The sequence below is a fragment of the Ciona robusta genome, chromosome 9 (genome assembly GCF_009617815.1).
Source record: "Ciona robusta chromosome 9, ASM961781v2".
NCBI classification, from domain to species: Eukaryota; Metazoa; Chordata; class Ascidiacea; order Phlebobranchia; family Cionidae; genus Ciona; species Ciona robusta.
Genome location: NC_143243.1, coordinates 4379459 through 4406437, shown reverse-complemented (window position 1 = coordinate 4406437; position 26979 = coordinate 4379459). Strand labels below are relative to the sequence as shown.

General features: G+C 39.8%; 2 protein-coding genes across 2 annotated transcripts; one reads left to right on the top strand and one right to left on the bottom strand.

Moving 5' to 3' along the window:
- Positions 1–303: 303 nt before the first annotated feature.
- Positions 304–3126, top strand: LOC149731151 (putative palmitoyltransferase ZDHHC24). The gene is made up of 5 exons (XM_089884763.1): positions 304–496; positions 819–960; positions 1484–1678; positions 2132–2284; positions 2452–3126. Exons 1-5 carry the CDS (start codon positions 331–333, stop codon positions 2645–2647), a joined length of 852 nt encoding a protein of 283 aa, XP_089740889.1. The 5' UTR covers positions 304–330; the 3' UTR covers positions 2648–3126.
- Positions 3127–3893: 767 nt separating this feature from the next.
- Positions 3894–26697, bottom strand: LOC149731150 (uncharacterized). Its single transcript, XM_089884749.1, has 10 exons — positions 26508–26697; positions 23780–24059; positions 8048–8168; positions 7397–7523; positions 6996–7070; positions 6663–6844; positions 6076–6153; positions 5585–5693; positions 5081–5236; positions 3894–4959 (listed from the first exon to the last, which is right to left on the bottom strand). The coding sequence occupies exons 1-10, from the start codon at positions 26542–26544 to the stop codon at positions 4607–4609; spliced, it is 1518 nt and encodes a 505-aa protein (XP_089740875.1). The 5' UTR covers positions 26545–26697; the 3' UTR covers positions 3894–4606.
- Positions 26698–26979: the final 282 nt, after the last annotated feature.

The window sequence follows — 26979 nt, the reverse complement described above, 5'->3', positions numbered from 1 at the left end:
TGGAAAGTGTTAGTGGTTAGGGGGTTAGGTGTTGATGGTTAGGGGGTTAGTGGTTATAGGGGTTAGTAGTTAGTGGTTATAGGGGTTGGAGGTTAGTAGTTATAGAGGTTAGCAAATAAGGTGGGGGGGAAGACTCTTTACTAGCACCACTGTTGTTTTGTCGCTATATCCTACCCTATTCCCATTTTAAATATTTATAAACCTTCGCGACCATAATCTAAGAAACAAATAAAGTTGTTATTATTAGCATAATCCGGATTTTTATACATGTCATGTGTATACAATAATACAACTTCTGTATAACTTTTATATTACACACCACAGGGAAATATGGAAGAAAGACGTAAAGTGATACTTAAAACACGTCTAGATAAAATTGTTTGTGCTGTGATACACTCTCTTATGGTTGGAGTATTTTTGTTTGAATTGCTTGTAATATTGCCTAAGATTTATGAAGATGATTACAACATTAGGAAAGTCCCGCACATTATTGCTGGTAAGAAGACTTTCTTGTAATTTAAATATGACAACTTTATATTATGTTTCTCTATCTTTATTGATTCAAATTTTTATTTAGTGCATTTTAATTTAATTTAAAAAAGTTCTGTACTGTTGGTTTAGCAGCCATGCTTTTATTTGACACTTTTACTCAAGCAGTTTTTACCAGAAGCGTGTTTCTAATGACTGTTGTTTTGCTGCTAAATCCTATATATATATATATATATATATATATATATATATATATCGTTTATCTTTTTCAATAAAAATAAGTGTTTGTAATATTTTATGTTTTGTAATATTTCATGCCATACAACCAGGTTTATTCATATTGTTCAATGCTGTCGCTTCATTGTGGAAGTTCATCCTAACAGACCCTGGAACAGGCTCTGTAATATTACCAAGTATGCTGAAACCTGGTTGGAGGTTTTGTTGGAAGTGTGAAGCAAATTACCCACCAAGGTATTCTAGTTGAAAGTAAAATGCAACTTACTTACTTTTTATCCTCACGTGTATGTTACTTTGTGGCTAATTATTTTTTAGTAGAATTTTTTTATGTTTGGCTGATAATTTGGACAACCCATTAGTGATCACTAAGCAATTGCTGTTAAGTGACTTGTCCACGATGGTAGCAGCAGCAAGCCTTGAACCATTGTCTCTGGGTTACAGGCAGGCGCTAACCACTTCACCATAGCTCCGGGTGATAGTGCCGGGTGCAACGAATTCTATTTTTAATTTATCTTTTGTGAGCCTTTGAGCCTGTCTTTTGAAAAAAAGAATGCTCTTTATGCCAAATACCCATGTCATTACCTTTAAATAATGTAATATTATGAGTTGACCCTTTGATTTGTATAACCATACTATTTACACAGAAGTTTATAACATATGCCAAGGCATGCATACCCATGTTAGGTAAATGGTTGAAAGCATAAATTATTACCACATAACTTAACCAATTGTTTTTTAAAACTATAGTATTTACCAGGTCCTTTCATTGCTTTATATGCGAGCATTGTGTGCTTGTACGAGATCATCATTGTGTTATTGGCTCCAACTGTGTAGGCTATCGTACAAGAAGATATTTTTTACTAATGGCATTCTATATGTGGTTCGCATTGCTCTATGCCAATCTACTGAACATGGATTTTGTATGGGAACTGTTCCATTCATTTGGATCCAGGCAAGGATATGATGAGCATGTGCATGTATGTTAGTGGAAATTTTGTTCTCTATAACTATACATATGGTTTTATTTTGTTACATCTGCAATGAGCTAGTATCCAGCCAAGAAGCATAAGGCAGTGCATGTGCAGAATAGCGAATGACATGTGGAAATTTGCATGGTTGTAATTGAGCTAGTGTTGAGTCAAAAAAATTAAGTTCAGAATAATACAGTGCTTGTATAGTAGAACTAATTTAGTCAGAAGAAAAGTTAGTTAAAAAAGAACAGAATTTCAAATGTCAAAAACGTATTTTGCTTCTTTTGAATGGTTTCTCCCAGGTATTTGACTTGTGTAAAATAACACTAATTATTTAAATGAAATTATATCATATGTAACAAAGCATGTAATAATGTTTCAATATTATCATTGAAACCTATATCTATCTAAACAAATTCATGCATTACTTTCAGGACATTATTAACGATGTTTATGCCGCTGCTGGCATGGATATTTGGAATTGCTGAAGGCGAGACTCTAGCAACAGCATTTTTTACTTCATTCTGTATTATAACCTTCTTATATGGTACAGCAATTCTAGTTTTTCACATGAGAAATACTGTTAAGTAAGTACCATGTTGGCTGTACGAATACCACATTAAAAAGTTTACTTTTTAACAGACATTATTTTTAACAATTTTATATTGTTTGAAGTGTATAAAACAGAACACCTGTGTGATTATAACTGTCGCTGTATCACCAAGCAAGGATAAGCAAATTACATGCATTCCAGAGGCAGAACAACACATGAAGAAGCAAAAGGCGTTGGTTCAAAATACAATCTAGGTCTTGAAGAGAATCTGAAATCTACATTTGGTGTAAACTGGAAGTTTGCATGGATATGTCCCCTGATTCCAAGCCCTATGCCTGGAGACGGGTTTTGTTTTGTGGAGAAAGAACTTCTTGAACAAAGTGGGAAGAGCTTATGATCATAAAAATCTTCATTGTTTTAATCTTTAAATTTTACACCTATATTTTTTGTTGCAAATTAATTCCAAGTCGTTCTTTCTGAGGCACTCCTTGCTCAGGAAAAACTCTCTAGGAAAGAAATATCACACTTTCCGAGTAATAACTTTTATATCAAATTCAAAGCTTTGTACCTACCAGCAAAAGCTTTTTTATGCAGAATAATTATTGCTTAGTGCGATATGTGTACTGTTTTGACTATATTCAGTTAAAAATTGTGAAATCTGCGTTATTAGTATGCGAACAACAAAGCACATACAGATACGAAAACTAAAACAGATCACCTAATATGCAGCGTGTACGTCAAACTTCGAACGTGTACGTCAAACTTCGAACAAAAACTAAAACACATCACACTATATATTAGCGTGTACGTCAAACTTCGAACAGTATACAGATCCGCGGCTTTGACAAATGGTAATAAACAGTGACCAACATACTACTATTATTCGTGCTAACCAATTTTATTTGTACTCTATACTATTTATATTCTATTAAAGGACCTCCGACAGTTTCTCATGAAGTTGCCTAATGGCAAGCAGATTATGACTCGTTTTAAAATATAATTGTGTTGTATCTAAACTGTGAAATACGTGAATTTGGAATCAAGTGCTGGATAAGTTTGTTTAATAAGGGTAGTAATGTAAGATAGATACCGTTAGCACCTAACGCCCATATGTTTTGCCGTGTTTTAAACGGCAATAGTCTTGGAATGCGAGTATTAAATTCATTGTGCCCACCCTAATATATTTCGCAGCACATGAATCTGGGTTGTATAGTAGGATAGGGGAAGATGGACACCTTTTCACTCTGTTTTCTAGTCCCATTTGATAGTTAACAAAAAAACATTTGAGGAATTCTAAAACTGTATCCTTACGAGTCACATGGACCGTTGTTAATTGTTTAAAACACGATGAGGTTTTTTTGATGTTATGTGCTGAAGGTGTCCCATCTTCTCTCACCTTACCTTATCTTGTATTGGTTGTTAAGTAGTATCTAGTGTTCATTCGATAAGTTGGCTGTGTAATGATTTCTTGAATGAATGTAATTAATCACCCATGAAGTAACATACATGGTAACTCGTAAGCTGGCATAGGTTGTATGAAACAGAACACCCATGTTATAACGACTGCCGTTTTCCGGCCACGTGAGGATAATCAAGTTACTCGTATGGCAGAGTTAAGAGATGTCTTAACAGTTAATACAAGCTTGCACTTAGAACTCGATTTATTGATACTTCGAAATTAAATAATTTACAATTCGTGTCTACACGGCGCAGTGTGGTAACAAGACGTTTTCACTTTTGCACCGTGGAATGTGTTTCACGGCTTTATAGAAAAAATATCGTCCTTAATATACGATAGAGTACTTTGTGTGGCTACTTTTCCGTAACCTTGACGTTGTGCAAATGGAAGAATACAAAGGTGGCGTAAGTTTGAACAAATTGATCTATACGCCACCTATGTGCGGAAAGAGGCAAAACGCTCACAGTTCGCTATTATTGAAGGCATTACTGCATTTATGGTGACTTGCCCGATACTCTGCATACACACCACTTCTGAGGAAAATGCGGTATATATCTTTGTTCTATTATAATTGCAGCTACCCTTCCAAAATATACTCTAAAATGGCTGTAAATATTCGCAAAATTAACCCCAGAAACAATATATCGTAAGGTCTCACTTCGTTGGCTAGCGAACGCATTGTGAGCTTATAGCAGCATCAAAAGTTGGACGAGATTCATGAGAAAAAACAGCTTACAGTGGCGGGAGCCCAAAGAGACAACATTCTTTCGAAAACATGCTCGAAAAAGTAATATACTGATGTTTTCAATCGTCGACTAAATAATTCAATAGCCGGTCGGGTTCGTCGCTCTCTGCTAATAGAGTTGACCAATTCTCTATACTCTATGGGGACTTGTGTTATGTTCTAAAAAACGTGTTCTGCATGAACATTAGTTTGTCTATTGGATTCGTGTCTGTCGTAGTTATCTGTGCTTCAAAGTGAGACACAGGCTGCGAGCCAGCAAAGTTTTGGTAACTGTCACGAGGTGATGTCATTAGAGGGTGTTCGCCTTCCATGGTCATAGGCGGATTTGCCATTGCGCTGTTGTTGTTGTAGTCCCCCATATTAGCTTCCCCGATGTTTATATGCAACCGTGGTTCGAGCTCCATGGGTGACGTCACGTTTGGTGTCGTCACAGCATGCGTCATAAAGGATTCGGGTTGCTCGAGTCGGTGAAGCTCGTAATCGTCGTACTGCATTTCCGAAGAATCTTAAAAAATATTAAACTTGAAGCATTTGGTGTTTAAAACCTACTTTGATAAGGTGTTAAATGAATGTAACTTATTTTTAGATTAAAAAATAAATCACGTTTTATACACAAAGTAACCTACCGTGAGGTGGCGGTAAAGTGTTGTAGAAACTACTGGCTTCACCAGCGTTTGAAGGTGACGTTTGTATACTACCGGGTGACCGGTAGGTGTCGTGGTAGAGCGATGTGTGGTGGGGTGTGGGCATTGATGTATATGACCCAGGACTAGAAATCTCATCTATAAACACAAATAAAAATATTTTATCACACCATTGGCATCAGCATAGTATACCGACGTGCATCAAATATTTAAGTTGTTGTTAGCTAAAAATCAAGGATTCCTCGTATTTAGTTCCAGTCTGGCAATGGTTCTAAAAACACAAACATGACATTCTATTCTATATGGGTGAGGTCCATGTATTTAAGCCAGATTTTGCGCGTTACCCAACAACAAGGGAATTTATGCCAGAGTTGGCCCATTACCTCAAACATAGTGCATTTAGGTTCTAACACACAGAAACATTAAACAAACTCGTTGCTTAGAAATTTTGTAAACTGTTTATTTTTACTATACACCCACACTTACTGTCTGAATCTGAGTCGTTCGTTTTCTTTCTCCGCGCTCTACCGCCACTACGTGACCCACTTTGGCTGCTAGAATCACCTTGTGTTTGTCTCCTTGCAAGTTTCTTCATCTTAATGGTAAAGGAATAAGTAAACATGTCAGAATATTATATTGGGTATTACAATACACTTTATTCTGTAAGTCGTTGTTACTGACATTGTTAGGTATTGAAATAACTTTCTCATACTTTCTTTGACAATAGGGTGGGACAAGATGAGACATGTTTTAATTCTGTGTCCTCTTTTCTTTGGTAGTAAACAAAGAATGGTTACAGAATTATATAGGTGTATCCTTACGACTCTAAAATAACGTTGGGAAACATGAGAATTAGTTGCTAACGCTGTCCCATTTATCCCCACAACACTATATGTTGTGACATTGTTATTATAAAACATAAACCGCTCTTAAGCAAGTAGGAATTTAAAACAGCTGCTAAACGTCACCAAACCAACCTTAGCTCTTTGGTTTTGAAACCATACTTGTACGACTCGTGGACTGAGGCCTGTCTCCGACGCCAGCGTTTCGCGCACCTGAAAAAAACGAGAAATGAATTCATTTCCATACACCGTGATCTTAGTAAATGGGACGCGCCGGACGCCATTTTGAATTTTTGTTTTTGTTTCAGACTTATAGTTTAACATAGTTGATTTATTTTCTTATAGTATAAACTAACATAACGTTAAAAAAATCATTTTTACATCTGTTGTATTAATATGATTGAATTGTTACTGTTTTTGGGGTTTAGAAGTCACACTATTATTTGACACTTTTACTCAAGTTGTTTTTATCCATAGCGTATTTAAACGACTGTCGTTTTGTTGCTAATTCCCTTATTTTTGCTGATTTGGTTATTTTGATCGTCACCACCGTATTCAAAAAGGTAAATACAATTTATGTTATGTTTTGGTTAATTTAGTATAAGTTATAACAGCTGTTAAGGTGGGCTCATTTCCACTTGTGTTCGTGTTACTTTAAGTTGTAATTTTCAAATGGTATTTTGATTATATCTTTGTGCTTTAATATTACTTATAACTCGTACCTTTCGGCATGGCTTTTGTGAGACTTCAAAAGACGCTTTAAATTTCCGTCGTTGTGCTGTAGTGAGAATAGTACGCGGTCGTTTCGATCGCTTGCCATCGCTGGTTACTGAGCCATGTTGCATCGTGGGCGAGGTCTTGCTTCCATTTTTGCTTCGCATTATCCCCATGTGGTGTGGCGGGCCTGGGGACGGAGAGAGAGATCATCGATACAGCCGCAATAAACTCGCTAGTCGTCGCCGCAACAAGGGCGAATTAGGTTTATTTTCGAGGCGGGAAATCATCAAGGCCAACGACCGGAAAGCGCTTCGTTAGTTAGTCTGCCAACCACTTACCATGGTAGGGTGAAAAGTGCGCGCCTCCCGCCATATGCATTGGTGGTTGGGCGAAGACATCGTCGTCGCTTTTTTCTGTACAAATAACAACGTTGTTATATAGAATGTTGATTGCGGACAATACAGAATATTGCTTAAGTATCATTAAAAACAACAAATGTTTAGTCGATTGCAAAATGTTTATACTGAAAAACTAAAGCGTTTTAATAGGCATATGTATTGCGATAAAACCGATGTATTTTTTTGTATTTTATGTGGAAAAAGATGGCAGATAAAATGTCCAATAAAATCATAAAACAAAATTGCCAGTAAATCTCTTTGGCATATTAGATAAAATATTCGTGTAATGGAAATATCGATCCTTAAGTAATTTTTTTTTGTTGAATCAAACGTAAATTTACCCGAATCCGAAGCCGAGTCTTCTTCACCGGCACCGAAGCAGGATTCGAAAATAACATCGTCTCTGTCGTGGCAGGCTTTGCAACATATTTGGTTGTAGCTCTCGTCTATAAGGTAGTGATCCCCCGACTGCATAACACAAGGATATTAGTTTGGCAAGCATAGGAGCACATGTATATGTTAGCATGTTGTGCATTTTGCTGTGACATAAGTCTGGCACTGCAGACAAGTAGGCGAAAAGGCGCCAGCTCTGAATACGGGAGGTCGAATGTGTGGTATGTTACATACGGGTACGTGGTATTTCTTACATAAGATGAAATCAGCACACAAAGAGGAACATGTAATCCCGTAGGAGCCTAGCCGTTAATATTTAATAAGCTTCCCTTGTTAAAGTGTTACATTGCTCGAACTATTGTCCTTTTTATTCCAATTTTGTATACATAGTATACTGTGAAAAGATAGGATAACGTTAGCACCTAAATCCCATATTTCGTGATCGTGTTTTACCAACTAACAACGCTCTTTTAGAGTCGTGACAGTGTGGTTATATAATTCTCCATGATTTGTTTACTATTAAATGAGACGATAAAAGAGAATGAAAACATGACCCATCTCATCCCAGCGTACTATAAACCATTACAAGCAACCCATACCTGTAATTGTCGATGGCATACGTCGCACGAGAAGCATTTCACGTGATACGGATGACCAATCACACGCCGCACAAGTTCATCACGTGGTATAACCCCAGCGCATCTTCTGCACCGCTGTAACCTGTAAGGAACGCGGGGGTCTTAGTACAAACTTCCAACTATTCGTTAATTCAATTACTCGCCGGCCAATACAGTGATAGATCAGCGCACTACGTTCGATGTTAGATGTACCTACATGTACTAATGCCTGTGCTACACCCCTTGTTTATGTAAGCATTAGGGCCGGCGTAAACATCAGCAGAGGGATGCGCACTACAAACGAAACCGCCGATGATTAGCGGCTTATGTCTTGCTTCTGGTCCTACGACCGGGAAACCGTAGAATTGTTGACAGAAGCAAAAGCTCTTAATCGTAAAACAAAGCGCGTCAGTCAGCGGGAGATTCTCCTGTCATAATTAACAATACAACGAAGAAATCAGGGCTGTTTCCACCCGGCTAAACGCAGGCATTCTGTTCTGATCCACGCCACGTGCCGTAGGCATTTGCACTAATCCGTTAATAGCTGCTGGTGCCTTAACCCACTTTGAGGATCGACTGGGTATTAGAGTCCAACTATCTGGTTGGAGGTTCTACCTACGCCCGGTAGTTTCAGTAGCACGCCTGGCCGCTTCTTATTGACGATAAATTACAGCGTGCCTCTCGATAAAGTGGCGCCGATAATGGGTACTTATTTTCCATCAAACATTTTGAATTTCCGCTCTTTGGATGATGTAACACAAACACGGGCACGCGACGATAAAGCCGACTTTACAATAAGAGGGGCAACCGTCGAGAGTTCAAAAACAAAATGGCTGACGCCCTTAAAAAACAAGGAACTTTTAAAGCGTAAAATTAATTCGGTTTCTTAAAATATTTTTTTAGTTACTATTCTGTCGACCATTTGGAACTTTTACCCGCAAATCTTACAATCTATAGATGTCGACTCTACAGTGAATTTGAAGTTGGCCAAACCGTTATCATACGCCCACGATCCAGCTCAGTGGCTGTTAAATAAGCGGAAAACGGGCACCGCTGCCGCGTGAGCAATCGCTGCTACCGTATCCGCCCCGGTTTAGTTTGAATCTTCAGCAAGAATTTACGCGGTTGCTGTTTGAAACGGATGTTTCTTTCCACACGAGCTGCATCGTCACAAACGGGATCTGTGTCGGATGGAAATATCGTTCCGCCCCTGGAAATATCGTTCCGCCCTTTAGTTTGATTCACGAGCCCCGGTCAGGCGCGGGCCCCAAATAACTTCCGAACGGCCCGCAACCCCCACCACCCACCTAGTTCCCGCCGAACACCGTTGGTTCTTTCGATCGGGCCGAAAAATTAATAAAATTCGTGCCACAACAACTTTTTTCCGCCCCGCGCCCCTGAAAGACCGCAGCCGGATCCAACGTGCAGATTTTCTAGGCGTAACACTGAAGGAATCTTAGATTTAGTTTTGGTTGTTGCCACCGGGGCACGCTTCCGAATTTAAATAGAATGCAAGATAGGCCACATGCACCGCGAAACAAAACTATAACTGTGATTAACTTGTCTTTACCGCGTACGCCACATATAGGCTCGAATCGCATGCTGCCCTTTTCGCCACACTATAACTGCTGATTGACGAGTTATATTAATGTTAACCGGAATTGCTTGTTAATTGTGACCTTGGTGAACCAAAGGTCAACCAAGGTTCAAAACTCGGTCAGACAACTGGTATTCCCAAAGCAAGTGGTATTAATTGAGATAATACATATACTGTGCTGATTAGGAATTAGGAGAATTTCTACAGCATTATACTTTACAATAGCTACTAACTACAAAGTACTTATAACACGGCAACCGGTTTATTTGTGAGTAAAACTAAATATGGGGGTTTTGTGTTGAAATGTCGGGTGTATTTACAGGGCTTAAATCAGTGGTTTAATAGTCCGTATAGGTACCTTAAAAGATCGCGACACATTGTAACAGGCACGTCCTAAATCCAACTGCGCTAACAGTTAACGTGCATTTATTTCGGCGAAAGCTTTTAAGTGACTGGGTTTTAAGAACGGCAAACACGGCAGCCAAACAAGCTATGGTTACAATCGGCAGGGACAAACACAGCTGTCACTGGCCCGCCCCCATATATAGAAGGCTACGTGATCTTATTTCATATCGTGGGATCCGCAGGCGTACGGAAAATTATGAATCCCGATTCCCCTTTATAAACATGACGTATATATTAAGGGGTTACGCAAATGTCGAGGGCAAGCAAAGGCTACTGGCACCAGCAACATTGAGGGCACAAGTTTATAACAAGGGGCAGTAAGCATGCTCAAACACGGGCGTCGAAAATGTCAAACCAGTGGCTCCCAGTTTTTGCCAATAATGTCACGACGAGCAAAGTATCCGCACATCTGCCGTCGTAAGTAGTCTGCTTGGTTTCAATCGTCGCCTAGATACGACACGAAAACTAAACACACGGATGTCACAAGTTCGCAGCAGTGACACAGCGGGAGCGTAAACCTGTCAGTTACACCCCGTGTCGCGGTTAAAATAAGTCACGACAAACTAACGCAAAGCCCTATTGCTCCAGAGGTCATTGACCGTCATGCAGCAGTTTGTTTTCCCGTACCTTTGTTTTTAGTGATATATATTACTGTAAAGGGTAAGATGGATAACGTTAGCACATAATTCATATTTCGTAATCATGTTTTTAACAATTAACAACTCTCTCTTACTGTTTTGAGGATACGAATATACAATTCTGTAAATATGTTTCGGTAACTATCAAATGGGGTTATACGATACAATGGAAACATGGGCCATCTTACCCTAAACTACTATATGGCTTTTGTTCTTAGTCTTATAAATGGGTATTAGCTTTGTTTATTTTGTTTACAGAAGACCGTGTCCTTGCCGATGTCATTTAGTTTTGTCAGGAATAAATTAACTTGTCAGTCATGATGTAAGCGATGCTGAGAGCACTCAAGTGTGACTGGCACGTGTTCAATCGCCATAGAAATCTCAAGGCGAAGCGAAGGATTAAAATACGTCGGTACCCCGAAGTGTTATCACGAGTGCCTGTGCCTAGATTTATTAAATTTTTAGTCCACTTCTGCGACACTTGTACACGCAGACGTCTATGTTTCGCCGCTTAAGAGCTTGGCTTCTTAAACTGCCGAATGTAGATTATCTTTTTCAGACCCAACACGTGGTATTTAATAGAAAAGATCGCATTTTTGTACCCACATGACTGTTGTTTATCACGTTCAATAAACAATTCGCCTTCTTTAGTGAGAGACCAACAAAACATGTTGCCATGACTTTTTCTGCGGTGTTGTTACATTATTATGTTGGAGCAATAGGACAGGAGTGGGCTAAATCCCAGGTCCTCGACAAGGATGTAACCCATGTAGAATACAAACACACCACTCGTATACAAAGCATGCACAATCATGGTGTAAATTCCCGGCCATGACCTGTGGTCAAAAATTTCGGTTCAAGCTGTTAGTTGGTTACCGCACAAGACCACATAACCACATTTAGCGATATATAACACAAGCACAAAGCTGGATGCCACTTGAATTCCAGGTACATTATGTAAATGTTAGCCAACATATAGAAACGTTTCTTATGTTATTTCTGAACTGTATCGTGTTAAACATTACAGTTGATATAAGATCATGTTACTATAAATCAGCCACCTAAACCACTGCTTCCTAATACAACCAGCCATCGTTGCTGTAACCACATGCTTAATACGAGCTTGTTCAAAGCTGGTTACAGTTGTATGCAAACGGGTATAATACGATTTCACACGTCTCTATAGCTGAATCAATGCAACTAATACCCTTTTTGCATGGTCACTTTTATGCGCGTAAGTACTCGCATATTTACTCGCAAAAACAAAGTTAACACGCATAACGTCATAAGCGTGTTACCTGCTGTAGGAGGTTGGTTGTTACTCGCATTATGCGAGTAAAGAAAAGTAAGGTGAAAGTACAGTTTCACTTTTAAGAGCCTAATCTTTTTCGGGTATTATTTTTACAGTTTTTAGCTGGTAATAGCCCCATAAAGCATCAAAACCTATTTTATAAACTAGATTTAACAATATTGCGCTAAAATAAGCTAACTCAATGTTGATACGCGCATAAACCAATGACCATGCAAATTAACGCGGTAAATTGAGCGAGTTATCATATGACGTGTTAATGCGGATCGTTATGCGCATTAACTTTTTACCATGCAAAAAGGGTATAAGTCATTCTCAGAATACAAGGACAGTCATTATAACACGGCTGTTCAGTTTAGCAAAAACGTGATGCCAACGAGCTACCACGTATATGTAACTTTGAGTGTGATTGTTCATTTTTATATTTCTGTAAATCGTAAATAAACGTCTGTGAACGAAATGTAGATTTATGTTTATAGCTTTCATGCTACGCACAGCCCAGACGTGGGCGCGCCAACATTATAAACTGTTATTATTCATATTCCATCAAAAGCAATTGCTTGAGCGAAAATTACACCGTATTGATATGATTGCAAATTTGTCGTTTAAATTGTTCACAATTAAATCCGTTGCTCCGGCTGCAATGCGAGTACCGCGCGTAAGGATTGGAAATAGCAGTTGGTGGCAAATCAAGGCTATGATCGTGATCGAATCGGAGATAATTCGCCTGCTTGAAAATACTGAGGCAACTACTCGAGACAGGAAGGTAGCAATCCTCACTTGGGCGCTCATATAGTGGACTAAAACTCTCTAAACACATCACGCTTTTGACATAATCACAGCGACAATTATACGTTGCTTGATCGTTCACTTATCTTAAACACGTTGACCATATCAAGACGCCTTCCGTAATTAGGCGCTTCGCCCAGCGTCCGTGGGCTGCGCGACCTGCCTGCCTCTGGGACAAGGTGGGTATTAGAACAAGTGTTTCGTGCTAACGCGACCAGAGCACCTGTGACTCACCGGCATTTAGCGGTCACATATTCGGAATACATGGCGGCTAATAGCTGCCTGGGAAGATATAAGCAAAACAGAAATCAACCTGAACTCGAGCACACTTTTAACACACGCATTTAACTTTAAGCATATATAGTAGGTCGGGGTCAGATGGCACATAATATCCCGTGTTTTCTGAGCGTAATTTCAACAAATCAACGCTCTATAATTTGAGTCGTAGGGATAACATACGGTATACAGTTTTGTAAATATTTTTTTAGTTTACTACCGGATGGGACGAAAAAAAGGGGCAATGGACCACTTTATACCCCAACCCAATATATACCGTCATAAAACTCTCAGTTTAAGGTCGGAAAAACGCAAAGCCATTTTGCGCGTTAGTATGGGGCCCGCCTGCCAGCAATAATTATATTCTGAAGTTCTAAACAGCACGCTGAAATATTTTGCGCCGATGGCCTGTCACATAGGGAGGTATGAAGTGTATATCTACTTTAAATTCAAACTCGACCTCGTACAATTAAATGTTACTGGTTTCGACGGTAAGTGGTAAGTGGCTGGTACGCAGTGTAACCGAGCTGTTTAAATGGCTGTCCTCCCTCTGGGAGACAGGTAGTTTACCAAACAGCGTTACCACTGGCTATACAAGAGCTCGAGTACGTGAGTGTTTGTGGCTAAGTGAAATAACGAATGTTTTGTGGAGAAAATGGTTACCTTCGGTAAAATATTTTAACAATTTTGTCGCTGTATCTTAGTTTTTATTTTAACCACTGTTCATTATTTGAAACCGAAATCAAAGTAAGTGAAAAATATTAAAAATGATAAAACACGCACGCTTCTTGCAAATACACCCGGCGAGCGTGATGTATCAGCTCATTATAATGCGGGTTATGAAATCTATTACTATATTCTGTCCTTTTACAATCATAATCGCGATTTGGATGACGAAATGGCATTTAAAGGGCTAAAACCGCAGACAAAATTGATGGTAACTGTAATAGATCACGTGATGTGGCTCTGATCTATCTAGTGCTTAAGAAGTTGGTAGATTCTCTTAACGAAATAACAGTTAGTATATTAACCACAAAATTGAAGGCATGTCATTAAAAACTTCGTACAACCGCAGATCTCGATGATTTAAAAACTTTTGTTAATACTTTGCCATTTTTGACTTGAACCGAAAAAAATGAATAAGGTTGGTTCGAGACATTATAGCACGACAGTCAAATTTAGAGCTGCAATTTTCGAGTCACTGCTTTTCGATCAGAACTTGACACAAAGAGCGCTTTTGTGGGTTAAAAATTGCTATTCGGCTTGGAGCAATGCCCGTACGTCATTACCGGTACTTTTAGCGTAATAGAAATGCATTATTTAGACCAGGCCTATGTTTATGTGTTGGCCGCGTGTACAGTGGCGTTTCCTCCGTGTCCTAAAGCAGCGATTACATTACAGAGGCGACTCAGTAGCGGTACAATATTCATAATGGCCGCGTTTTTATTTCGACCAGCCCATATTAATAATGCAAGTCAAATTTGAGCGGACACAGTTTAAAAGTAACTGTGAACATGCACGGTATGCATAATGCATATGTCGTAGCGCGATTTCGCCAGCTAATACCTTTAAATATAAAAGTACATGAGGCCCAAGCTAATCTTGTAATCAGTAAATATCGGAAGTTCGCTCTAAGAAACTAACAAACAATTCGTAATTTGGCTTTATTATTAAAAGACTGATGAAGCTATTTTAGGCGAAACATATATCTCATAGAATATTTATAGACTTGAATTCGGTCAGTTACGTATTTTTATAGCACTTAATTCTGCTTCTAATTTTTTTATTTAAATTTCCATTAACCGCCCTATATTCGTATAAATACTAGGTCTCTGTGACCAATAGAACAGTCAGCGTTCTTTTTACGTGATACTGTTACAACGGAATGAGTACAATGAAAAGCTCAAAATTCACTCCCAACAAAATACCGATTGAATGACGCCTTTGGTATAAAGTTATTTGGCTGAAACGACTATATTTAGTTATTACTTACAAGCTTACTGTGTCCTACTAGTCCAGCGTTTCTTAAACTGGAGTAAATTTACCACTGGGGGTAAATTCCTTGTATTTAGAGGGTAAATAAGCTACCAATCAAAATCCAATCAGTGGTCGGAACAGAAAAAATAATCTGATAAGCATTTTTGTTAAAAGGGTAAAGCATACAAAAGAGTTAAAAAAAAACTATACGAGTCGGATAATGTACAGACAATTAGGTTGTGTGTTCATTCATACACTGCTAGTATTCATGCAACTTGTTATGCCTTGAATCGCGGCCGGTGGCAAGTTTTTAATTTTCTCCAACCGTGATACACAAGACGCTGCTATATGTTGGTGAGATTCTTACATTTTTGTGGTCAACGAAATGTGTATATGCCTCTAAAGCGTTGTTACAAAAGCGTGCCCAAAATTTGTGATTAGATTCTTGTTGGTAGGCGAGAATTTCTCCCAGCACCGATATCGTGACGTAACAATGAGGCAGATGTTCGGTCACAAGAACATTTCATGACGCTGGTATAAACTCGAGCCGTACTCAAATACAACCATACAAGCACAGCATACGTAGTGTATACTTTGGGACATACAAACCAACAATTTCAATGGCTTAGCCGACCATAGCACTTGGCCGGAGACAGCCAAAGGGTCAGATAATCGTCAAATATCGGATCACTGCGACCTTCATGCCCGAACTATAGCTATAATAGGCGTAACGTATACTCGCGAATTTAGAGGTAAAGGGTATAAACTAGCCGCTTATTTATACATCTATCCAAAACGAATCTCTTTTAGTCACAAAAGGTAGAGGTTTCAATCGCCAAACTGATACATTTTAACGGACCTATGCTTACTATAGCCAACCTAACACACATCATCTAAAATAGTAGGCCATGACTTGTAACAGACAACTCTTTGCAGTTCGCACCAAATACAGCTTACAGCTTACATCGATAGTATCAGGCTAATGGGTGTTTGTTATTAGTCGGCTGTTGGTAAACACACGCGCTAACCGCAGCCGGCCAAACTCAAGATAAGATCTTAGAGCTGCGTGTTAAAGTTTACGGGATTCGACGGCAGGGACAAACAGTTTAAACGCCCAGCTGGTTTTCTACGAAACTCGACGAAAAATCGCGCCGTTTTTTAGTTTAAAATTCAGCCTAGATTATAAAAGGGTTAAGCCCTTGTTTGAGGTTCGCAATAAACGTTACATTTATGGTTGTACACTCATATTAAGCGGGCACGATGTTTTTGAAACGGAACACCTGTGTTATATAACGACTGTCATTTCCTCGGTACGCGAGGATAAATGAGTTCGTATATACATACATTCAATCATTCATATGATGTTACCATTTAATATAGTCGTTTGAAACCGCACTTAAAGCCAAATGTTCATAGTCCCGTTGCATTATGACTCGGGTTATAATGCAAATAGTTTGGAGGTAAATAAGTAACTTGGAAGTTAACAAAGAGCGCTAAACAAATGTCGCTGCTTTTGATCTAACCCCGACCCTAAATCAAGTTATTTGTTCATTTTGTGATGTCATAAAATAAAATATGCCCTTGGTTGTTCTAGTATGCGGGTAAAGTGTGGATTGTGTCGTGACAATGGGCTTCGTCGTACTGGGCGGGGTCACAACATAAAGTTGGATAGATCTTGTCCCGGTATTTCGGTTTGCTTATGATTTAGACGAGATTTTAGACATTGACGAATCGTCCGCGTGTCAGTAATTGTGATTGCTGTTTGTTTGGTAAGAACTGCAACTTATTTTGTGAAAAAAAAACATATTTTTGCATTTATTTGCGTACCGATGTTGCTGTACACTGTACAGGATTTTCGGTACTCAAATAACTACCAGAAGGGCTTTTTTTGCACAACAATCATAATATGCCTATAGCAACAGTATATATGTCCTGCAACATCATATATATTTGTAATGCCGAAATATGAAAGCGAGGGAAGAATCTGACGGGGATTCTCTGTCCTCTGCTACCCGCAACGAGGCCGACATATATACGGTTGTTTACACGCGTATAAAGCGACGCGTAGAGTTGATGCCCTAGCAAATATTTGCTGTCAAACAGTAGCCAACCCCGGGTGGCTGGGCGGGTAGGTAGCCTACATCAAAGCATATCTTTACCGCAGCAACTCTACTGTCGGTGCGGCAGTTTCTGAGCGCTCTTGGTGTCATGCGCCACATAAACTAGAGAACATTAGTCACAATTGACTTTCATGTAATGTTTGGTCAACCACCGAGCTACAGACAGCGTGTCTGCTGCCGGGTCTCGGGTTTCTGGGTCGGGTTTACGAATGGGGTGTTTTCCGTTGATGATGGTTATCACGAAGAGTTCTTTCGCTTTGGTGTGTCTGAGATCATGGTCATGAAATATGTATGATCCGCGTGTACCTATGCGTCCTTCCTAAACAAGTAAAGGTGCCAAATTAACCGCACTAAAGCGCGCTCATCGCTACCGATCGTCCGCGTGCCATTTCGTCGCCAAGGCTCACCAAGAACCACCAAAACATATTTGAACAGATTCGACCGCCGTATTCAACGTCGTATAAATCTTGCGCTAATTCAGCGTCGTCTCGCCAGCTGTCACATCGAAAAGTCGTAAAGATCATTCCATTGTCGCTACTTCCGCATAGCAAACTGACGCGGGAGAGATTGCAATTTTTCCCGGGTGAAACATCCGCCGGACCGATTTAACTCGTGAGTTCCCTCACGATTTTACAGATAACACATCAATATATCTTGTGGCTATCAACTGCCAAAAACCACAAGGGCTAGGCCGATTGCAATTCTTAGAAATAATAAACCATTATTTACAGCTTAGGGACAACCCGCAAATGGTTACAATTATCTAACACGAAGTTTGATATAGTAGGGTGGGGGGAGATGGGACATCTTTTTATTCGATTTCTGGTCCCCTTTGGTAGTAAACAAAGAACATTCAAAGAATTACAAAAACATACCGTCAAGACTCCCATAAACCCTTGTTAATTGTTTAAAACACCACCAGGATATTTGGATATTATATGCTAAAGGTGGCCCATCTTCCCCCACCCTACTATATAACTAGCAAAACCAAAGCATTAGTTTCAACGTAAAGTGTGTACTACTTTACCAATAAAATGATGTTATGTATAAACATATAAACACGTTTGGGAAGCGCGGATCTAAGTCCAAGTTATCGTAAACAAAGCTATATCAGGAAGTACACCATGTACATTGAATGAGAAAGGCAACTTTGCTTCTCATAAACCAACAACTCCCGTCCGGATGCTAACTGTGTGACCACACGTTTTCCAAGAACGACCTTTTTGAGAATTCACACGATCGAAAAATCCCAAATTGACCGTGTTTGGAAACCGAACAAAAGTGGACATGTTAATTTACGTAGTCTCAATACCATGACATAAATGATTGAATGAATTATGGTAGCTTATTTATCCCCACGTGCGAGGGCAACGACAACCGTGATAATACAGATTCCTTGTTTCACACCTCAGCATCAATCTCTACCACAAAGTTTTGATACTTGATTGTTGTTTGTCTTTATACAAAGTTACAAAATTTATTACGTCAGTATATTAATTCATCTAACTAGTATTAATTCATTGACAAATTAGATTTTTTGTATGCCATATATAGTAGGGTGGGAGAAGATGGAACACCTTTTCATTCTATTTTTTCGTCCCATTTAGTCGTAAATAAAGAACATTTAAAGAATTATAACAACGTATGCTGACAACTTCCATAGACCGTTGTTAATTGTTTAAAACACGATCAGGATATTTAAATGTTAAGTGCTAAAGGTGTCCCATCTCTCCCCCATCCTCCTATGTCTTATATAAGTCTTGACTGAATTGAATTACACAGCATGCCAATAAAACGGATAGTTCAGGCTTGTCGCATTTTTTTTGTATTTTTAACTGACTTTGGAAATCTGGAAACCAAGTACGTCCAACCTCCAAGTTGGTCGCAAACTTGCAGAGCGTGACAACATGGAAGTTACGCCCGTGACACAGGGCGACAACGAAAAGATTTGTTGACGGACGAGCTATTCAATTGCGGGAAGACATGCGTCACGATAGCTGTATTAAGTGCTACTTTTGGAACGAACCATATGGTTTATAATAGCACCGGAAGTCCTAGCGGCAGGTTAGAGGTCAAGGCACGTAGAGATGTGTTAGTCAACAATAAACTTAATTTTATCCGAAATCGAAATCTGACCGGTGAATATTTTATGAGATCGACGCTAACACGGTTTCGATTCGATCCTTCTGTGATAATTACGACGCGAACTTTGATAATCCGACATTATTGCGTCACTGAGTGCTAACTCGGTTAATCGCGCAAGCATCGAACGATCTCCAAGCGGGTGCGAAGTTGTCGCTTCTTGAAAGTCGCAAACTACGGGGTTGCGGACCTCAGTAAGGCGCATTAATAAATAATGCGGCAAGCCACACTTAGGCGTCTGCGCCCAGCTAAATTGGCGACGATTGTGCCCGTGTTCGGCGAAAATATGACAGCTGAACGCAATATAATGGTGGCGAAAAATCGCAGAAAATAAACTGGCAATTAAGTCGGCGCAAGTCGATACTTATTCGCTTGGAAGGGCCAAGTTTTCCAGCTCCATCCTCGCACTGTACAAGTCAAATTATCGGACCAGGCTGCGGTCCAGGGTTTGTTATTACGTGCGACCTCGCAACGTTTGTATACAACCATGCCAATATGAGGTTTTACAATTCCTGAAAAGACAGCAACATAAACGCAAACATGAATCTGTCATGCTGCTTAGGCGATATTGCGAACGAGCTGCCAGCTCGTCAAGCGAAATAATGCGTCTCAGTTCAACGAAGGAACTAAATACACAATGTGGAACTGGTGATTAGGTTAACGATATAGCTGTTTCCTACTGTTGATGTGTAAAATGATATGATGCTGTTTCGTAAATTTGATAAATGGTTACTATATACGGTCCTGCTATGCGGCTTGGCGAAATAAGCTACAAACGCTTTATAAATTATATGTGCCAAACGATATAGTATATAGGGTGCTGGGAAAAGATAGGACAATTTTTCATTCTATTTTTTCGTCCCATTTGGTAGTAAGAAAGAATATTCAAAGAATTATAAAACCACATCCTCACAACTTCCATAGACCGTTGTTAATTGTTTAAAACACGATCAGGATATTTGAATATTACGCTAAAAGTGTCCCATCTTACCCCACAGTACTATTAAAGATTAGTTTTATTGCGATGTAAGGGATGGAGACATACATTTCGTGTCGGACGTTACGGCATTTTACTTCGGGTGGACTTTATTTTATTTGGAAGCGATCCAGTACGGGCGGGACGGAAGCAGTTGTGTCTGGTTTGACACGTGTAGCGAACACAGGCGATCCCAAGTGCGCGCCCACATAGACATTACGTCATTTCGCCAGTATAAAGTTACCGGGGACGAGCCGAAGTTCGGGTAAGTATTACTTTAGTTGTACCGACCAAACGAATCGAGGGTCATAGGCTTGTAAACGCGATAACTACATTTGAGCCAACACAGTTAATGACACGCTTGGCACTAGTTTGTCCGCCGGGAGAACTAAGTGAGAGAATCGGCCTGGCCGGCGCGGTTTGGCCTGCCGTACAGTCCGAGCGAAGTCGGTGCTTTTAGCGCGTGGTGTGGTCCTTTACTATCCAGAGAAATGGTTTAACGAACATCTAAGCCCCCAAATAGATCTTTACAATAATCCGACCGCTGAGGTTTCGGGCAATCCATCTAACGATAATCCCGACAACTAGCTTCAAAAACGTTCGACTGCCAACATACAATAACAAAACCAACCGTATATAGTACTGTGGAGTGAGATGAAATTCCGTTAGCACCTAAGTCCTATATTTTTCTTATCAATTGTGTTTTCAACAATTAACAACACTTTTAAGTTGTGAGGATACAGTTATACAATTCTGTAAATATTCTTTGTTATTTACTTTAAAAAGGACAATAAAATAAAATAAAATAAAAAGGTGTCCCATCTTCCCCCACTTTACTATACATTAAATGGGACGTTGGAAAAGAATGACAACGTGAACCATCTTAACTAACCCAACGGTGTATACTAACTTTGATCTAACCCTACTATATATAAACAACGTATGTATATTCCATTATTCCATTACCATTATAGAAAAGACAGCATATGTAGCGAAAAAACGACAGTCCTTGGCAAAAAAGTTGTCCCGCCAAACCATGCCTTGCAATGCGACTTTGGGCGAGGTTTAAATTAACACCACATGGATAAGGTATACGATTTACACTAATCCTACAGTCGAAACAATAAACATACTTTTCGTCGACATCTATTCTTACCAAACTGGTATAACCTCGTTTCAACCCGTTGCGTTAACAGCGGTTATGAGGTGTATGTCACATTTGTGTGTGTATTTGGATCAGATAACATATATGCGTAAATTTGTAAACAGAAGTGCGGTATATAGGAGTAATAGAAAGATATAGAATTCTGCTTAAGCTGTTGTATTACTCCTTTAGCCGCAGTGATATAGCTTTGCTGGTTTGTGTTTTAATGCAAATACGCCTGAAGCTAGCTGTTAACCTAGTACTGAATTATACAGTATCAAAAGAGTTTAGATATTAAGTCATATTTTGCGAGGACCTTACACGTGGGAATTAGGGCGGTATTTCAGTGGCAAATATCCTAACCGTATTCCCGATCAAGTATAGGGATGTAGGGTATCGTGTTACTGTGGACCAGATTCAGTCTTGATTATAAAGCACCGCTTAAAAAGGTAAATGATCTTAAACATAAGGGGTGGTCTCGTGTCTTCGCCATAGCCCCGGTGAGGTCGCTTTGAAGTTTGATAAGTGACCTCGAACCTTGGAGTCTCGCTTTCGAAACGGGACTTGCCAACTTTAGGATTAAAAACATTACCTACAGCTCTGAAAGCAGCGTTTTGTATGCGCAATCAAGACCTTTGCCGCTGGTAACATACAGACAGTTTGTGTACATAAGAATACGCGATAAAGACTGCGAGTAGGTTCTTCGAAAAACGTGGTAATAAATATCGATTATAGATTTACTGCTTTAAAATCCTTTTGTTTGTACACGCCTGTTGTATCGCCGAAGTTAACCTGCTTAATTGTTTCGGTAGTCAGCGTGTATAGACCGCTAACGACAAGCTGTGCCGTGGTTAAGCATTAACGTGGGAAGGTGGAATCGCGGCGTGCAAGTTATCATGGCAAGCATAGAGTGCCGGGTTTTTTAAGTCACGGTGACTTTTGTTTCAAAGCAAAATGCTGTTATGACAATAGTAGGGTCATTAGCGCATCACAATTCGAGATTTTTTGTATTTTGTTGAAATGTAAAGAAAACGACCGCGGTATGTTGCCGTTCGCGGCCTCGCCCACTTGAAAATAATCCATCCGCGAAAGTGTTGCTTCCCCACACTCTATGCTATCTGCGTACCAACGGAACAGATAGAGTTCCGTCAGAGATGACCCAGCGGTTACCGGATATCTGAAACATCTTATACTTTGCGGGTTGCGTTTCCTCAGCGACGTGATGCATGCCACCACTCAATGCGCTATGATTTTAGTCTAAAATTATAACATTCATTGCTCGGAGCCGTGCGCAAGCGAGGAAACTTGTGCCGTTATGTCATTTTCTAATTGCAGACTGTCGCCGGAACTAAGACTGGTCAATCGATTATATTCCTAGTTTATGGGACTGACTTATATCACGATGTATAGTCACGCTGGTGCAGCAATCGGGATGCTACTTTCTTTTAACGCCTTTATGAAACATATACCGTGCAGTTCTACACGAGTTACTTGGCAGAGCACAACGTGTGTGCTGATCAATTTGTTGTTGTCGTGAAATCCCGTCCCCTAATTTGTAACAGTCGGAGAGGTTACGTCCGTTTATCTGGAAGCGTTCCGCAGCGTGTTTCCCACGTTGTCTAGAACCATGAAGACATCGCTTCGGAGAAACCCTGATATTCGGTCCATTCAAAATCAATTAAGAAGCGCTTTCGGCAGCCCGCATCATGACGCGACTGTTAGCAGGTAGACATTTCTATTAGGCGTGCGTCGTTATGTCTGCGTTGCAGACGTTATACAACACAAATAGAATACAACATTTACATATGTGAATAAAACACGGATTTCTGGGCAGTTTCAATTCAAACATGAAAGCCCATACGTATGATGCGTTTTCATATTTGCTGTCATATTTGTATTGATACATACATATGGTTAAGCAATTGTGTATTACATAGGATTGTAACATTAATGTACGATCCTATCCCAACGTATTCGCACGCGTCACAGATGCGATAATTCCGCCATAATCCTCTCTGTGAGGTCACAATTGCAACTCCGCGCCACCCACGCCGTTATAATGGAAGACCATTGTTCGCTTCACGCTCGAGCGACTATCTATAACTTTGGAACTGTTCCTACCGCGTGACACGAATCTTCACAGACGGAGCCACGGTCGCAATGTAAATCGAGACCTTAATATTACTCGACAGTTAACCCGCCTACCAACTATTGCTGTGTTTTCCACGATATTTTGCGCTTATATATGGCGGTGCAATAATTAAGTAATTATATGGTTTTGTAAAATATGGACAGTATCAAGTCACATATAGCAACGTGAAAATAAATAATTCACACTCACTGTTTGTAGTCTTGCTGGCAATACAGCTTGCAGTCTTTTGTGAAGCACGATTCGACGAGAGGTCGCCTGCATACACTGCACTGTACACACTCCTCGTGCCATGAGCGCTGGTCCACCCACATGTAGTATTTATCGTATATGGGCTGCCTGCAACCGGCGCATAAGACCGGGGGCTCTTTCTTCATTTCTGCGGGACCTAGATCGCCAGGAAGCCCGCCGCAGTGGCTGAAATCCCCGTGCCCGACACTTGAACTTGGTGTTGCTATAGTTACACGAGAATCTGCGAAAATATGTTCGGTTAGTCATGGTTGGTGGTTTCATTACGTTGTTAAAGACAAGAATCATTATCGCTACAATTCCCACGTATGAAACCGGCAGTAAAGTATAACATTTCCCAAATTGCCGGTAATAGCATTCAAGTGTATAGTAGTTTGTTAAGCGTTATTAAATCACACGCGCTAATAGCGGCGAAAGCCTAAACACGCCGGTCGCCGTAAAAATCCCTGAGGACGGACATTAAGAAGTACAAGCCGCGCTGGGCCAAGTTCGAAAGGTCACTGAACCACCATGTGTTTACAAATACAAGACAAAGGCGAATCCTTGATGATGCCGACAGTCAAACCGTCAACAAGTTTCTAGGAAAATATCCAGGTGGTGAACATACCATGCGTTGAAAATGAGGCGAAAACGGTGGAATTCAGCCGATTCAGGCAAAGTGAACGGCCAACAACCTACAATTGAGTGGCTGGCATATAACCCGAGGAAATGACTCGAGATAGGCGAGTTTGATTCTGGCACCTGCGATCATGGCCACGATCCGTGGTGCGGAATGTCATGTTAGATTGCGATTAAGAACGAAACGAAGGAACCGCAAGATTTTCGGCTCGGGCCCGACCTGTTTTTACACGACCGCGTGTGGTAATGAGAAGGGTCGACTTTTCGCGTAAATACGAGTTTTCTAATTCATGGTTTCGACTTCGAACAAGCAACGATCGGCAAGCTCGCTTTCTAGTAAGCCGAATGGGTGATGACTTGCTCGTAAATCTAGTGTCTGTTTTGTCATGGAAAACCACATATCGTCTGCAAGTACGATCTACGCAATTAAAGTGACGAACAGAGGCGCCAGTACAGCAGGAGTGTCCGTACCAACCAGGTCTACGCTGGTTTCCAGGCTCCCCGGCCCAACACATAGTTTTCTCACAGTCCTACCGCGTTCCACAGGTAGCCGAATGCTGCTGTTCTATTTGCTAAGCATATAGCTAATACATAAAAAGGCGAGAACATTTTACGGCCCAATATTGGACCAGCTTCAGAACAAAAGGCACCGCCAACGAGCGAGCTGCATTTTGAACCATCATTGCCGCTCAACCAAATTTACTGTTATGTTCGATCAACTATTTCGCTGCCACCGTAGAGGTTGAGAAAGTTAATAACATAGTTCGCCTTCCCTTAGTTTAACAAGCAGATCCTCGCCTTTCAATGCCTTCATACAAATCTAATTCACCCGGTTCAATAATTTAAAAGTCGTAACCGATATTACGTCACTGCAACTGTAGATGACGCACCCCACGGCATTATGACGTAACACACGCACACAATATATCCATCGCAATGTCGCGAGCCATTCTGGGTGGTGTAATTTTCAATCGCACGCAATCATTTGCGTGATAAACGTGACGGTTAATGACGGCATTAAAATCGGGTGTGTATTTTCTCTGTTTAACACTTCTCAATCGATGGGTATATGTAAATAAGCTAAAAACGAGTTATACGCCAGAATTAACAACCAAACTTTACGATGACAAGCAATTTTTGCTAATTAACCGCATTAGGCGTTGTTGCAGATTAGACATGGATTGCCTAATATGGTATAGGAAATTTATGTACACGACTTCCTTATAAAATTTCGTAAATTATAAACTAATTTACATCCAAGAACGTTTAGGGCAGTTTTTAAATTGTCGATTGTAATATTGGCGTACGGTGTGTTTTTTTATACATAAATCAACAAAAAATTGTACTAAAAAAGATATCTTTATATAAAAAAATAAATAAACACATACAAATATAACAAACATAGTTGGAATTATTTAAACTAGAAATAAACATTTTGTAGATTTGTAGGCGAGGTGCATTTAATACAAACATGTTAGCCTGTATAAAGAGGGCTAGATTGCTTTCATTTTTAAACGTTTTCGATTTAAAAAAAAGGAAAACTTCATAAAGCCAAAAAAACATTATTGCTATGACAAAAACTAACGTTAGTTTCAGTTTTTAAACTGAAACATTTGAGATGAAAATTGCATTATACATATGTGGACTGTCATGTTTGTATTGAAACTGACCAGAAATCCGTGTTTTATGAACATAGGGGGGGACATGTATTGTCGAATATGTTATAACTGACCAAAAATACATATTTTGTTGCTAAATTGTTAATCCATGTTTAGAGTTTTTTTTTTGTAAATTCTCAACACAGTTAAACTTTAGATTTGTAGCTATATTATAAGAGGATGGGAGAGATCGGACATTCTATCATCCTATTTTCTCGTCACATTTAGTAGCAAACAAAGAAAATTCAAATATTTATAAAACCGTATCCTCACGACTCCAATAAACCGTTGTTAATTGTTTAAAACATGATCAGGATATTTGGATATTACGTGCTATAGTGTCCCATCTTCCCCCACCCACTATATTAACCAGCAAACAAAACAACTCGTCTCACCTTCCCCATTTGCGTCATCGTCTTCCATATTTGTCATAGCGAACAAATGTTCCAGGGTCGACGTAGGAAGCTATCACGTGATGCTAATATGACGTCACAATTACGTCACAAGCAGTAGGGCCGAAACTCGTTTTAAATATAAATGAACAGTTGCCTAATATATTTTGTTCTAAAAAAGGAAACATTGCTAAAGTTAGATCCTATGACATAACTTCCTGGCTTTTTCAAGATAATTCGCTATTTTTTAAAAAGATATTTTGATACCAACGCGTGAGACCAGCATGCGAAATAAAAATGGCGGCTGGACTGGTTTTGCATTTGGGACCTGACACTGCGATTCCTAGCATACATTGAATTTGCAGTGCAACATTTATACAATATAAGCTTCCATAACCTTTTTCTTCTCTCCCCAAATCCCGGATGCGAGCTTGCCTACTTCCCGGGATAACTGTCGCTTATTGCGCAACAATAC

Excerpts from the sequence above, each read along its gene's own strand:
- LOC149731151 (XM_089884763.1), top strand. The coding sequence starts at position 331 with ATGGAAGAAAGACGTAAAGTGATACTTAAAACACGTCTAGATAAAATT. Across the intron at positions 961-1,483 it reads GAAGCAAATTACCCACCAAG|GTCCTTTCATTGCTTTATAT; the intron begins GTATTCTAGTTG and ends AGTATTTACCAG. Across the intron at positions 1,679-2,131 it reads TTCCATTCATTTGGATCCAG|GACATTATTAACGATGTTTA; the intron begins GCAAGGATATGA and ends CATTACTTTCAG.
- LOC149731150 (XM_089884749.1), bottom strand. The coding sequence starts at position 26,544 with ATGACAAATATGGAAGACGATGACGCAAATGGGGAAG. Across the intron at positions 24,060-26,507 it reads CGATGACGCAAATGGGGAAG|ATTCTCGTGTAACTATAGCA; the intron begins GTGAGACGAGTT and ends ATATTTTCGCAG. Across the intron at positions 5,237-5,584 it reads GAACGACTCAGATTCAGACA|ATGAGATTTCTAGTCCTGGG; the intron begins GTAAGTGTGGGT and ends TTGTGTTTATAG.